The sequence below is a fragment of the Sciurus vulgaris genome, assembly GCF_902686455.1.
Source record: "Sciurus vulgaris genome assembly, chromosome: 3".
NCBI classification, from domain to species: domain Eukaryota; kingdom Metazoa; phylum Chordata; class Mammalia; order Rodentia; family Sciuridae; genus Sciurus; species Sciurus vulgaris.
This window is the reverse complement of record NC_136463.1, coordinates 106438502-106452440: the sequence shown is the minus strand read 5'-3', so window position 1 is coordinate 106452440 and position 13939 is coordinate 106438502. Positions and strand designations below refer to the sequence as shown.

General features: G+C 39.6%; 1 protein-coding gene across 1 annotated transcript; it reads left to right on the top strand.

Annotated features, from left to right (window-relative positions):
* Positions 1 to 1312: 1312 nt before the first annotated feature.
* On the top strand, positions 1313 to 13554 carry RBM43 (RNA binding motif protein 43). Its single transcript, XM_079132961.1, has 4 exons — positions 1313 to 2045; positions 7194 to 7404; positions 9373 to 9464; positions 10238 to 13554. Exons 1-4 carry the CDS (start codon positions 2043 to 2045, stop codon positions 10994 to 10996), a joined length of 1065 nt encoding a protein of 354 aa, XP_078989087.1. The 5' UTR covers positions 1313 to 2042; the 3' UTR covers positions 10997 to 13554.
* The last annotated feature ends 385 nt before the right edge of the window (positions 13555 to 13939 follow it).

Genomic DNA, 13939 nt, shown 5'->3' with positions numbered 1-13939 from the left:
GCTGGTGCTGTAATTCCAGTCTGAGTCTGAAGACCCAAGAATCAGAAATACCAATGTTTGAGAGCAGAGGAGGGATGTTCCTGCTCCAAAAGGAAGAATGTATTTACCAGTGTTCTACCTTTATGTTCTGTTTGAACCCTCACAAGGTTGTATGATGCCTACCCAAATTGGTGAGGGTGGATCCTCAAGTTTTCCAATTCCAATGCCAATTTCTCTTGGAAACACATTCACCAACATATCCAGAAATAACATTTTACTGGACATTCTTCAGCTCAGTCAAATTGACACAGTAACTCTTACATCACACGATAGCTTTCCACTTTAGCTCTTTAAATTTTAGATGCTTAATTAGACATTCAAATGGGTACCTGAATACATAAGTATGGAGAGAAACTGTAAATTTCATGTAGATTTATCTCATTCTGTTTTAAAATCGTCATAGCCTTGTGTCTTGTGGAGTGCCATCATCTGTATAATAAAGAGCTCCATTCATTGAGTGGATCACAGTTTTTAAAAGAAATAATTATTACCTGTATAAAAAGCACCATACAATTAAACTTTTTATACATCTTAGTATCACTTGGTATATCACTTCTGGTTCACTACTAAGAATGAATTGCTAAGCCTAAGGATATGTGCATTTTATATGTTTATAGTGTAGGAGTGAGAAGGTTTCTGTTTACTGAGCTACCATAAGGGTCACACTTCTATAAGAACACACACACACACACACACAACAAAGGTTAAGAGAAAAGTTTATTCAAAGTGTTATGTGACAGGAACATTTAGAATTGAAGACCCAGAGACTCAGAGAAAACTATTTTTATGCTTATGTTTGATGAAGAATGCAGTGTGACTGGACCAAAGGTATTCTCTAATGATAGCACACTGGCCAGATACCAGGGGCCCAGCAAAGCCCATTCAGATCCTTCCTGGCTTTCCTGTGTAGCATTCCTTCCTCCTGGGTGTAGGGCAGGATCCCTCTGGAATGAGGGTCTTCAGGGGAGCAGGTAGAAGGGGTAGAATGTCCCTCTCTGGGTTCAGTGGCTTCTTTGTGGGGAGAGGGGTTCTAGTTTTCATCATCCACCTGGAAGAAGAGAAATTCTAGTTTCTGTGATTAGCTAGGGGGCAGAAAAGGGGCGGGATACAGGAGGGCCCAGGTAGGTCAAAGAGACTTTTTCTTTTGAGGCTCTCTGAACCAACATCCTTCCTTTAAAGTACTCAGCATGCTAAAAAGCCATACTTTGGAGTGCTGTGTTTTCAGACCCCCCAATAAGGATCGAAATCCTTTGAAATATTCCTACCACTTGTAACAACATTGATGTTCTTTTCAGATGGGCCAACGTTGGGAAAAATGGTATTGCATTGTGATTTCAATGTGTATGTCTTTACTAGGGGTGAGACTGAACCTCTTCACATCTGCCATCCATCGGTTCTTTGATTTGACTTTGAAGCTTGTTATTTATGTCATTCCCTTTGCCCCAGGAGCCAGACTCAGAAGTTCAGCACTGCCTGAGTGCAATTCTATAGCAATGCTTAATACTTTTGCAGACAGCAATTATGTTGACACGTTACATTTGCATATAGGTGGTCAGCTCCCTATTGGCAGGGACTATGCTTCAGAGGTCCCAATCTGGGAGAAGAGACCACACAGGAAGACTGTAGGGGAAGTACTGAGGATTTAGGAAGGAGCATCCAGAATCCACTGAGCTCAGGACAGGCGAATCACCCGGAGAACCGCTAGATTTCTGTCGGGGAATCTCCGGGTCACTCTTTGAAAGCGTGCTTTCAAAAGTTGCGAAACTACGGAGGATGGCTGGTCTGGAGCCAGCGGCCCTTCCAAGGTCCGGCTTCCACCTAGAGGTTACCAGCTATAGAAAAGCCATGTGGGATGGAAGGGCCGCCCTTTTCTTGTATTGTCTCCAAGTGAGCGGGAACAAAAAAACGAAACCAAAACCAGCCTGCTCGGCCCTTCGCGCCACCCGCGCTCCCCTGAGCTTGGGGCTTTCTCCGGGCCGCTGAGGGCGCGTCTCTCCTCCGCCATGGCAAGTCATTTTTCTTTGGGTTTTGTGGTGCAGGGCAGTGCACACGCGTCGCCTAAGTCCCCCAGGCGGGCGTGGAACCCCGCCGGCCGGTCCAGGGTGCCGGGCTGGGCGAGGCGACGCGCGGAGGGTTCCCGGGGCAGCCGAGAGCCACTCATCCCGCGAGCCCGGGCCTGATCCCTGCTCCTGCTCCTGCCGCGGTGCCGCGCCTTCCTGAAATTCACCGCCGGCCGCCGGAGGAAGGGCCACCTCCGTCGCCCAGCCCTGGGGGACACCGCTGTTTTATGGAGGAGTCGCTTCGCAGGCTGCAAGGCTCTTAGCTGTCGTCCTCCCACGATTGCGGGGGTGGGCGGAGCGGGGAGACAAAAGTGAACCGATTACTCAGAAATGAAGGCCACAGCTTCCTTTTAAAAGAGCTGGTTAGGAACGGATTCAGCCAAGGACACAGCGAGGCATCTTGGGGTCTCTCGTGGTGCGAATTCGTTTTGTGGTCTTAGTTGTTTCTCCAGAGACACAAAGGCCCAGTGTTTGCACCATCTGTGCTGGCTAGGAAGAACTGCAGATTCAAGACTCGGCTGCGCGCGTGCGTGCGTGTGTGTTTTTCCCTCTATCAAGTGTTTGAAAGCAGTGGCAGAGCCTTTGCTTTCTGGTCTGAAATCCCTGAATCCTGGAAATGTAAAAACAATTGTGAGATGCATATGCGCTTTTGTTTACCTGTTGAAAGTAAAGGCATAGTCATTGAAAATAAACAACTAATTTTGAGAAAAGAAATTTAAATAAATGCAGCGAATGAATCTTCCAATTATTTCTCTTTAGTTCCTTACTTAAATAAAGTTTTTCTTTATACCTTTTTGCATTCTCATGGCCAAAAGCCTCTTAAAAGATAACGTTGATAGAGGAAAAAGTGCCATCACCTTAATATCTCTTGACTTCAATGCTGTTCTTATTTCAAAATCCTTCAACTTCTTTCTCCAGGATATTTCTTTTCCTTCCTAATCTTGGATAGAAGAGATTAGTTATTCTCATTGTTCATAACGGACCTCAGCAGAATTATATATGTTAGCAACACTTTCTCAAACATATAAAAGAAGGTTAAGGAAGAATACTGGCACGTCATTGAAATAATCATGAGATAATTTATAAAAAGTCTTATTTGTTAGAAAATAAGACACTTGTTTTCTCTCCTAAAAATACCAGCTCAGGAATTTCCTTTGATTAAATTATGTACAGACATTTGAGTAAAGAAATATAATATTAGTATTGATGAGGGCATAGAGGTAGAGTGTGATCTTTTGAATTTAAAGTGATTGAAAAAATGTTTTGGACATTAATGAAGAGCAAATTCCCAAGCCACTTACACATTGAGGCTGATGGGGATTGTTAGGCTGGATGTTGTATCATTACAAATCTTAAGAAATAGGGTTCTATGAAAATCTGAAAAAAATCTCTTTGGTCATTTTTTTTTTCTCTCTTGTAAGGGAGAATTGTCTTGGGAAAATTGTATTGTACCACTTGGGAATAGGATGCCTGTAGGCACACTTACCATCTGGTATGTTTTTGCTGTTTCACTGTTCAATCTAGGTAAATGATTTTCATCCTTAAAAGTATCTCCCAAAACAAATAGCCAATAGAGTTTTACTCATTTTGTTTTCAAGAGACATTCCCTTTGTTCTACATATATATCAACAAGAGCCAGTTTCAAGCCCCCCCAACTTTTCTTAGTGTCTTTGTCTCATCAATTCAAATTTGACCTCAGCCTTAAAAATCACTCTTTTGTGGAGCCTTTTCCATACTCCTTTAGCCAGAATTAATTAACCTTACTTCTTAATTCTGGATGGCATTTATTGTAATTGTAGGATTTTATCGTGAATGGTCTGTGTCCTTCTAAAATAGTGGGTTGGCCTGCTTCCCTCCTTAAAGCAATAGATCTACTTCTTTTGAGAATACCAAGCTCCTTTGAAAAGATCTATTTTTGTGTCTGTCTCCTTCTTTTCCATATAAGACCCCCCACCCCCACTGCTTTTTATAGTCTTAATCCTAAAGCCCATCCATGTGCCCTATACATAATGAATTATATTTTGTGGGGGAACTGAATTTCAGGGCAAGGGGCAAATTTATTTCTTTGTGTGTATCATCTCTGATAACCAGAATGTTGCCAGGCATTGAACACGTTTAATTAATACAGTATTTGCTAATATTAATTGACAAAATAGTATATATTCTAAAATTCAGGTGCATTCAGATGTGAATTTTAAAACACCACTTCATCAGACAGGTTCATTTTTGTACTTTATTTTAGGAGCTACCAGCTGATTACCAGATGCTGAGAGAGTACATGGGACAGTCATCACTGACTTAATCGTTTTCTGTCAAATACCACTATGATAAATAAAGCTTTCTCTTAGGTAACTTCTGACTTCTTTCTTTGCCTTTCAAATTTGAAAGTTGTAATATTATTTTTATTCTTCTTTTAATTCTTCTATGGGGTATTTTTGTAACTTCTGTAAAAGACTTAAAATGTGGGTACTACTACATGATTCTCTGTAATGTAAGAGATTCTTTTTTTTTTTCTCAACTGCTGTTAGCTCTGCCTTTATTCCTGCATTGACAGAGTTGAGTATTTCCATTTTATTCTGTAACCATTATTTAAATCTTTGATATTTTGAAGATAGCAAGTTCAGTTGAAAAGTTTAAAACGAATAATAGTGTATTGTGAATAGTAAATGCTGTTTATAGTGGGGTTTCATTGAGTGCTATGATTATTTTTCCCCCTTTGGTCCAATATCACGTGTATTTTCCCTTTTCTATGTTCAGTAAAATGTTTTTAGCAGCTGGGTGAAATGGATTTTCCTTTTTCTTTTTGTATGCTGTAATTGACTTGAAATCATGCCGCACTGTTTGCTTATGATCTTTAAGCTGGGGAGCCTTTAAATGCCAGAAATGGGAGGAAGACTTGTTCAGGGTACCCAGGCTGGCTTGTCAAGTTTTCTCTAGAGTGTTCCATTTAGTCTCCTCCTTCTGATCCCCTGCTTCCCATCTCCCTCGGGCCCCCCTTCCTCTTTTTCAGTAAAATAATCCTCATTTCCCTTCCTGATGTTTTGTCCCAGCTGCCTTCAGTGTAGTGTGTTATGTGTAGAAAGATTGGGAGCTGGCAACGTGGGGAGACGCTGGAGCAGTTTTTTAACCAATAGCCTTCCAACAATCTCTTGTTTTGGTTCCTGTTTCCATTTCCGAGGTTCTTCTGTGCCTATTGTCACCATTACCCTGCAACATCTATTTGCTTATTCTGGGTTAGCTACTTGTTTCTGTCTTATTCTTCCGTATTCTCCTGTGTATTTTCAGTCTTTCAGAAATTGGTTGAAATCTCTCACACTGATTGCTTCACTCTAAGTTTATTCTTTTATTCTCATCTTCAGGAGTTCTTGGAATGTACAGGACGCTGTAAGTGTGCTTAAACTTGTCTTACCTCCGGGGAGTCCAGAAGTCGTTTGCCCATCCCCGTGGAGTCTGATTCTAAGTACAGAGTCCTGTTGACCGAGAGTCCTGAGCTCCTGTGCTGTCAGTTAGCCAGCCCTCAGGCCTGTGAGCCATCCTGTCCACCCTCATGGAGTCCCTTTGTTGTGCAGGCTGGACTAACTGTGTAAACATTGGGAGATGCTCACAGGTCCACTTCCCTACATGGGACTGAGGAGCAAATGAAGACTTTAATTAGAAGCCCTTTATTTGGGTAATTCTAGAAGTTCAAAGAGAGTGAACCCAGCACAGTTGTTACCCTGTGCCCAGCCCAGTGGCTATGATAGCGTATACTCTTTCTAAGGCTGGATTTCATCTCCGATATCTGCTGCAAGATGGGACTTACTCCACTACAGCACCCATGTTACTCCTAGGATTTTGTTTTTTTTTAATGGTAATTTCCCCCTGATAATAAAAGGGACGCGTTTGTTACTGGCTTACTAAAGTACTTTGGAATCTACAATCCATAAAACATACAGTGACTCTTCAAATTACTACTTTATGGTTATTTGATTATCTTTTTTTACATTTTAATTTTTGAAATTTATATTTCCTTTTTTTTTTTTTTTTTTTTGTGGTACTGGGGATTGAACTCAGGGCCTTGTGCTTGTGAGGCAAGTACTCTACCAGCTGAGCTATCTCCCCAGCCCATATTTCCTAAAGTTTTCTATTATTTTTAGGCTTTCCTAAAATCAACTATTATCCAATATTTCTCACTTACTTAAAAAAAAAGGGATCATTTTTTACATTTAACTTTCAAATTCAATTACAGTTTATGTTGGTAGATGGTGTAAGGCAAAGATCTATTCCCTTTTTAAAAAGTATGAACTAGTTACTCTGTTGCCTTTATTGAGTAAGATATTGTCTTTTACTTTATGTGATGACCCTTTTATTAAGTATATTTTAAAATATATTCATAATATAACCGTTTCTCTTATAGGCATTGGTTTTGACTCTCGGGAAATCCAAATCTTCTGAAAGAACTATTGTAGTTGCTGGTCTTTCTGTTGGTTTTTTAAAATTCTTTTTATTTTTTAAAAACTGTTTTTTTTTTTTTTCTCTTTTTGGTCCAGGGATTGAACTCAGTGGTACTTAACCACAGAGGCACATCCCCAACCCTTTAAAAGTTTTATTTTGAGACAGGATCTCACTTAATTGCTGAGGGCCTCACTAAATTTCTGAGGTTGGCTTTAAACTCACAATCCTCCTGCCTCAGCTTCCTAAGTCGTTGGGATTACAGGTGTGCACCACCATGCCTGGCTAAAAACTTATTAATTTAAAATTTTTTTAGTGCATTATAGTTATACATAATATTGGGCTCATTTTGACATATTCATAGACGCTTAGAGCGTACTTTGCTCCATTTCAATCCCCAGTACCATCATCCCCTTCCTCTACTCTATGTATTATAAATATATCCTTCTATGTATTTATATTTTAATTGGTGCATTAGTTATATGTACATTGGAATGCACTGTGATATAGTCATGCATGCACATGGCATAATTTGGTCAACTCTATTCACTAGTTGTTTCCCTTTGCCTCCCCTCCCCACCCCCACTTTTTTACTTCATGTGATCCCACCTTCATTAAGTAGAGCTTATGTTTTTAAGTAGTATCCTACTTTTTCTCTTACAGGCCTCAGTTTCAAAAGTCAAGAAATCCAAAGCTTTTGAAAGAACCATTGTCGTTGCTGGTCTTCCTGTTGGCCTTTTAAGTGATCAGTTGCTAACCACATTAGTGGAAAGATACTTCCAAGACGTTACTAATGACGGTGGAGACATTGAAGATGTGGTATATCCAACAAAAACCAAAGGAGTTGCATATGTAATACTCAAAGAAAAAAAAGGTATTTCCAAATCAAAGTTTTATAATCTTAGAAATAACTTATTCAATGAAATTACAATTATATTTTTTTGAAATGATTCATGGAATTGATAAAATTTGAAGTAGCCTTAAAATTATTCTATTCTGAACATGAAAGTGACCAACATGGTATATGAGCAAGAATGTATGAAAATGACTCATGATAAAGTTGTTAGTAACTGGCAAATTTTTGAAGACTTCTTTTCTCTTATACTTTGAATGTATCTTGGGATATCAGTATTATAGGAAACTTGCAAAATGCAGAAAAATGAAGAAAAAATCCTCACTTAAATGGTACATAATCCCATAAACAAGATAACTACTTTGGGATTTTGAGGTGCCTTCAACAATATAATTATACCCTCTACTGCTCTGTCTTGAAACTATCATATGGCGATTTTGACACAGCATCCACTTTATTACTTGCCAAGTTGAATTGAGAAATACGGTGTGGATCTGAGCTAAGACTGAGCTATCCTATTTCCCAGCCCCGTCCCTGACACAGGGGATACAGTTGGGTCTTCAGAGGACACTAACATGCTATGAAAACATATAAGGGAGAATAGAGAGAAAACATGATGAATGGTGCTGTTTTAGATAGAGTGGATAGGAAAACACTTCTACAACTATAAATGTAATTTGGTGGTGTTGGGAATCAAGTCCAAAGGCCTTTCACATGCTAGGTAAGGGCTCTACTGCTGAGCTATACCTACAGCCCTGATGTCATCTGTTTAGGTGACATTTGAGCAGAGACCCGAATGAAGTAAGGGAATGAATCCTGCAGATAAGTGGGAAAAACATTCTAGGCCAGGTGAAGGACAGGTAAAGATTCTGCAGGGGAAGCATGCTGGACGTTTAGAGGAACAGCAAGGAGGCCTGTATGGCTGGAGTTTTAAGAGAGTGGGGCCAAGGGCGGGGTGGTTAGACGGGAATTGGGATCAGTTTTTGCTAAGTAGCTTATGGGTCAAGGCAGGGTGTCTGGATTTTATTCTGGTAGAGTATTGGATTCTGAGCAGAGGATTGACAAAACAGGACTGCCTTTTCTGAGATGTTCAAGCTGACTACTGTGTGGGGAATAGGAGCTACTAGCTACTGCTGCCTTGGAGAGGTGCAGTAGGGCAGCTGATGAGATCTGGTGGGCATTTGGGGTATGCTGATGGATTAATGTCAATTTCTGAGCTGGGAAGGTTGAATGGAGTATGTTTAGGAGGGGGATAGTTATCAAGAGTTGAGTTTGGGTCAGCGAAGCACCTTTTAAGATGATGGAGCAGAGATAGAATTTTGGAAGCAAGGCATTTAGAGATGGTGTCTAAGGCTGTGGGAAGTGTTGAACTGACTAGGAGGTGGACGTAGGTTAGCAAAGAAGTTTGAGGACTGAGGTCTGGGACTTTCCAACATCTAGAGAATGGAAGAGATGGAGAAGTAGCAAAGGAGCTAGTGAATTAGGAGGAAATGTGGAACCCTGGATTCACAGAGGTGCAGGTCCCTTAGACCAGAATTAGCAGAATGGGGGATTAATTCTTGGGTATTTGTTTTCTATTCATATATGTATGTGTGCATGTTTTTGTGTGTGTTTTGGCATTGGGAATTTAACCCAGGGGTGCTTTACCAATGAGTTACTTCCCCAGTCCTTTTTATTTTTTATTTTGAAACAGGGTCTTGCTAAGTTGCTGAGGTTGGCCCCAAACCTGCAATCCTCCTGCCTCAGCCTCCTGAGTTGCTGTGCCTGGCCTATGTGTGTTTTAAAAAATATGATTAGAAACATTAACACATGAAGTGAACTTTAATATGTTCAGGTGCAAAGAAAAAGTTATTTGAATGTTGAATTTAGAGGAAAAATGTAGGAAAAACTTAGACTTTTTAAATAATAGAATCAAGCATCTCTGTTTTTATGAGTTACAGTAATGATTCATATTATGCCACAAACACTTTTGATGCTGTTTTCACCTAGTTGCAGAGAATGTTGTCAGACGAAATAAACACCATCTAGCAATTCAGAAGACAGTATATGCTCAACTCACAGTCTCTCACTTTAGTGAAAAGGTAAGGTGTGAGCTGAGGGTGTGCTGGGAGTTCTGGTCCTGTTTCTCCTGTGACGACTTTCCTATGTGAGGAGACACAAAGTGCTCTCGTGCTCCATGGTTTAACCTCCCTAACCTGAGTCGGGTCAGTACTAAAGACCAAACTTGCTTCTTGAAGTTTTGTTTTTATATTTCTCTGTGTCCTCCTTAATGCTTTTAAAGTGACAGTGAGCTTTTGTGCTGTTATAGATAACATCAGGTACCTACCTAGAGATTTATTTTGGAGAAAAAAAAATTAAGATGCAGACTAAAAAGGAGTTTTGGAAGGGCAGGAAAGGTAGGAATAAGAGGAAAAGTTAAAATCGAAAGTGTTGATTTATAAACTGGATTCTGCAAGAAACCCAGCATTCTCTGCCACCATCTGAAGAACTTCAAAGCAGAAAGGAAGGGTGGGGACGACTCTAGAGGGACTTCTAGAATGGAACCAGAACAGTTTATACTTATGTGTTCTGCAAGAGACTGTGTTTCAGAATAGCAATTTGCCTCTAAAAATGATTTGTCTGCCTCTGTTTTAGGGAATGTAACAAGGGACTATGAATCCCAAACTGAACAACCTGGGCTCCATGGATGGGCTGCCTGGGTGTGAGAAGCCTGGAAGTCTGGGTTTGGTCATTAGTGTCTGAGTTAGAGCAACTGCTATGGTGACAAGAAGGTGGCAGAAAATGAATTTGTTTGTCGTTTGCCTCAGTAGGCTGTGCTAGGCTGTGCTGTTTTAATTTCTCTTTCTAATTTTAGATCTTCAGCTCTGTGAAGGCTACCCTTGATCTTTCTGTTTTTCGGGGTCAGATGATACTAGAAAGCCTGGTAATGGACCTGAAAAAGATGATCCCAACTTTAAACTTCAGTCCTTTGGGACCCAGAGGAAGAATCTCTGTGGAAGGATCATTTCTGGCTATCAAGAAGCTCAAAGAGTCTTTGCTATCAAAAGCAAGTTCTCTTTTAGACAAAAACAAGAATTTTATGAGTGAAGGGAGAAAACAGGACAGACAAAGCCCCAAAAGGAGTCTACCGAGAGGTGATAACGTGGTGGACACGCTCAGCACCTTAGTACCTGAGACTGCGAGAAGCCCAGAAATGATTGTGATGGATACAGATGTCTTCCTTTACCTGAAATGGAGGTGTGAGTTTTATGAAACCACATTGAACAAATTCAATATTCTAAGTCAGGAGAGGGTGGATGGTGATGTCAGCACCATTTATCTGGCAAATGCTCAAGCTGGTCCTGGACCAAGCAGTGCGCGGCACGTGAAGGAGCTCCTTGAGAAATGGACCCAGGCTCTTCACTTTCGGCTCAGGAAAGAGACATTTATTTTGGGAGGAAAGGGAAAGAGAGAGAAGAGAAATATTGAATGGGCATGTGAACAACTACAATCAAAATACCATAGGGTTCTGACTAATTTTTATAGGACACACATTGACATTATAGGTTCTTCTTCTGACACTTACCTATTTAAAGAAGAGGTCATGAAATTAATAGGGCAAAAGGTTAGTTAATAAAATCTCAGTCACAGTCATGCTAATAGTGGCCTTCCCTTACTGCGTAGTGACTGTACCTTGCACCACTCTACCTAGCTCACACTATACGTTATCACATTTCACCTTTGGTTACTGTCTTTCTTTGTGAGCATTACTATCCTCATGTTGTAGGGGAAGAAACTAGGATTTGGGGAAATTAAACTCTTGTTTGAATTTATTCAGCTAAGAAGGAATGGAACTGGGTCTTAATGTAGTTTATCTGATTACAAAAATAATATCTAAATAAAACTTTGGAAAAAACTAAACTTCCAAGAAATCTCATTTTCTCTGGAAATCCAAATTATTAGAAAAAGAAGTTTTCTTAACTCTAACTCATGGGAGTTTGGATGATTAGTGTTATGCCACTGGTGATTTCTTAATAGTTACCAAGTTTGCATTCACTCATATAGAATTAGAATGATATCAAAAAAACACTTGGGAAATACTTAGATGGAAAGTATTTCTAATGCAGGTAACCATAACTTGACTGAATTCCGCTGTTATAAGATTGCTGGATAAGTGAGGCAGTTTTGCTGCTACTTATTTAGCTTATGTGCTTTTATAAAATGTTAGTTCTATTAAGTTAGGAATTTTGAATGAAATCTATAAAATTGCTATTATACGTGCATCTTGTCTTACATTGGGATTACATCCAGAAAAGCTTGGTAAGTTGAAAATATTTTAAGACAAAAATGCATTTAATGTATGGAACCCACTGAACATCCTTGTGTAGAAACACAGCACACTAAAGATTTGTCTTGATGATCACATGGTCAACTGGGAGCTATAACTCACCACAGCTGCCCAGCATCACTTGAAAGTATAATACTGCACATTGCTAGTTGGAAAAATCAAAATTCAAAATTCAAAGTACAGTTTTACTGAATGCATATTGACTTTGTGCCACAGTAAAGTAAAAAATTGTAGAAAAATTAAATTGTAAGTGGAATGATTAAGTCAACTGTCTATAATCTTAACATCCGTGATCTTATTCAAATGCTACTACTTTAACAATACAATTATAAAATAAAAAAAGAAAAAACCACATTGATTTATTTCAAAGTCTTTAACTTCCTTAAATTTAACTTTAGATTAAATTGATTTTAAATATCTGGGCCACTGCATAGACCTTCCTAGTTGTTTATCTCAAGGTAAACAACATGATTATAATTGTTCAAACTGTTTGTGTCAGTAGAAAAAGAATAAGAAAAACCTCCCTTCATTTTTCTCAGTCATCTAAATTTCAAGTGTGTAAATAATTTTCATTTCCTTAAATATTGTATTTCTGACATCCAAAGTATAGGTAACAAAAGCAAAAACTGACAGATGGGACTACATCAAATTTAAAAACCTTTTGGTGCATCAAAGGACACAATCACCAGAGTAAAAAGAGCTATTTTATCCAGTTCAGACAGCAATAACAAAAATTGCTGGGTGACTTAAATAGCAGACAGTTATTTCCCAAGTTTTAGAGACTGAGTGGCCAGGATCTGAGAACAGAGTGAAGGCATGGTTGGGATGAGGACCCTGTTCCTAAAGAGAGAAAACAGTCTCTCTTGGAGGGGCTCTTCTCCATCGTGCTCTGCTCTCATGCCTTAATTACCTCCCAAAGGCCCCACCTCCAATTATCACATCAGGGATTAGAGTTACCACAAATGAATTGTGGGGACATACAAACATTTAGTTCATAGTGTTCTCTCCCTGGCCCTCCAAAATTCATGTCATTGTCAAGTGCCAAATACATTCATTCTATTCCAACGGCCCCAGACATAAACTGATTCTGGCATCAGCTCTAATAGTCTAATATCCAAAGTTTCATTTAAATATCATCTAAATCAGATATCGATGAGACTTGGGTACAATTCAGTCTATGCAAAAATCTTGCCCATGTGTGAAGCCAAACAAGTTTTTTGCTTCCAAAATATAATGGTCGGAAGGGGAATAAGACAGATAATCCTGTCCAAAAGGGAGAAACAAGAGAAAAGAAAGAGGTAATGGGTCTAAAGCAAGTTGAAAATCTAGCAAAGTGAACTGCATGCAAATAATCTTTGGTTCAATGCAGGCCTACCGAGGTCACCACATGCAAGCCCTCACCAGGTAGCAAACCTGCTAGTCCCTTCCTTGATCTTGGATTTCTAGGCTCCAGAAGCGTGAGCAATAAATTTCTGTTTGTAAGCTACCTAACCTGGCGTTTTTTTATAGCAGCCTGAACAGACCAAGAGGCAGAGTGGAGTATTGCAACTATAGCCAAGGATCTCTGCAAGGGTTGCTGGGAGCCACTAGGAGTAGGTAGAGGCAAGGGAAGTTTCCCTGGAGTTTCACAAAGAGCATGGCCTGCCAACACATTGATTTTAGACTTCTAGCCTCCAGAACTGTGAGAGATTATATTATTGTTGTTTTAAGCCACCAGTTAGTGGTAATTTGTATGACAGCCTTAGGAAATGAATAGATCTGACACTTTCAAAATACCTGGGCATCTCGGTCCTTGCAGATGGTTTTGGGTGTGGGTCCCTGTTGTGTGTTCCTGTATCACCCTTTTTTTTTTTTTTTTTAATTTTCAGTACCTCACTTATTTTTTTTTATATTATTTATTTATTTTTTATTGTAAACAAATGGGATACATGTTGTTTCTGTTTGTACATGGAGTAACAGCAGACCATTTGCATATTCATACATTTACATAGAGTAATGATGTTTGCTTCATTTTATTATTTTTTCCTTCCCCCCCACCCCTCCCAGCTCTCTTTTCCCTCTATAAAATCCCTCCTTCCTCCATTCTTGCCCCCCTCCCACCCCCCATTACGTGTCATCATCTGCTTGTCAGTGAGATCATTCGTCTTTTGGATTTTTGAGATTGGCTTATCTTACTTAGCATGATATTCTCCAATTTCAGCCATTTGCCTGCAAATGCCATAATTTTAT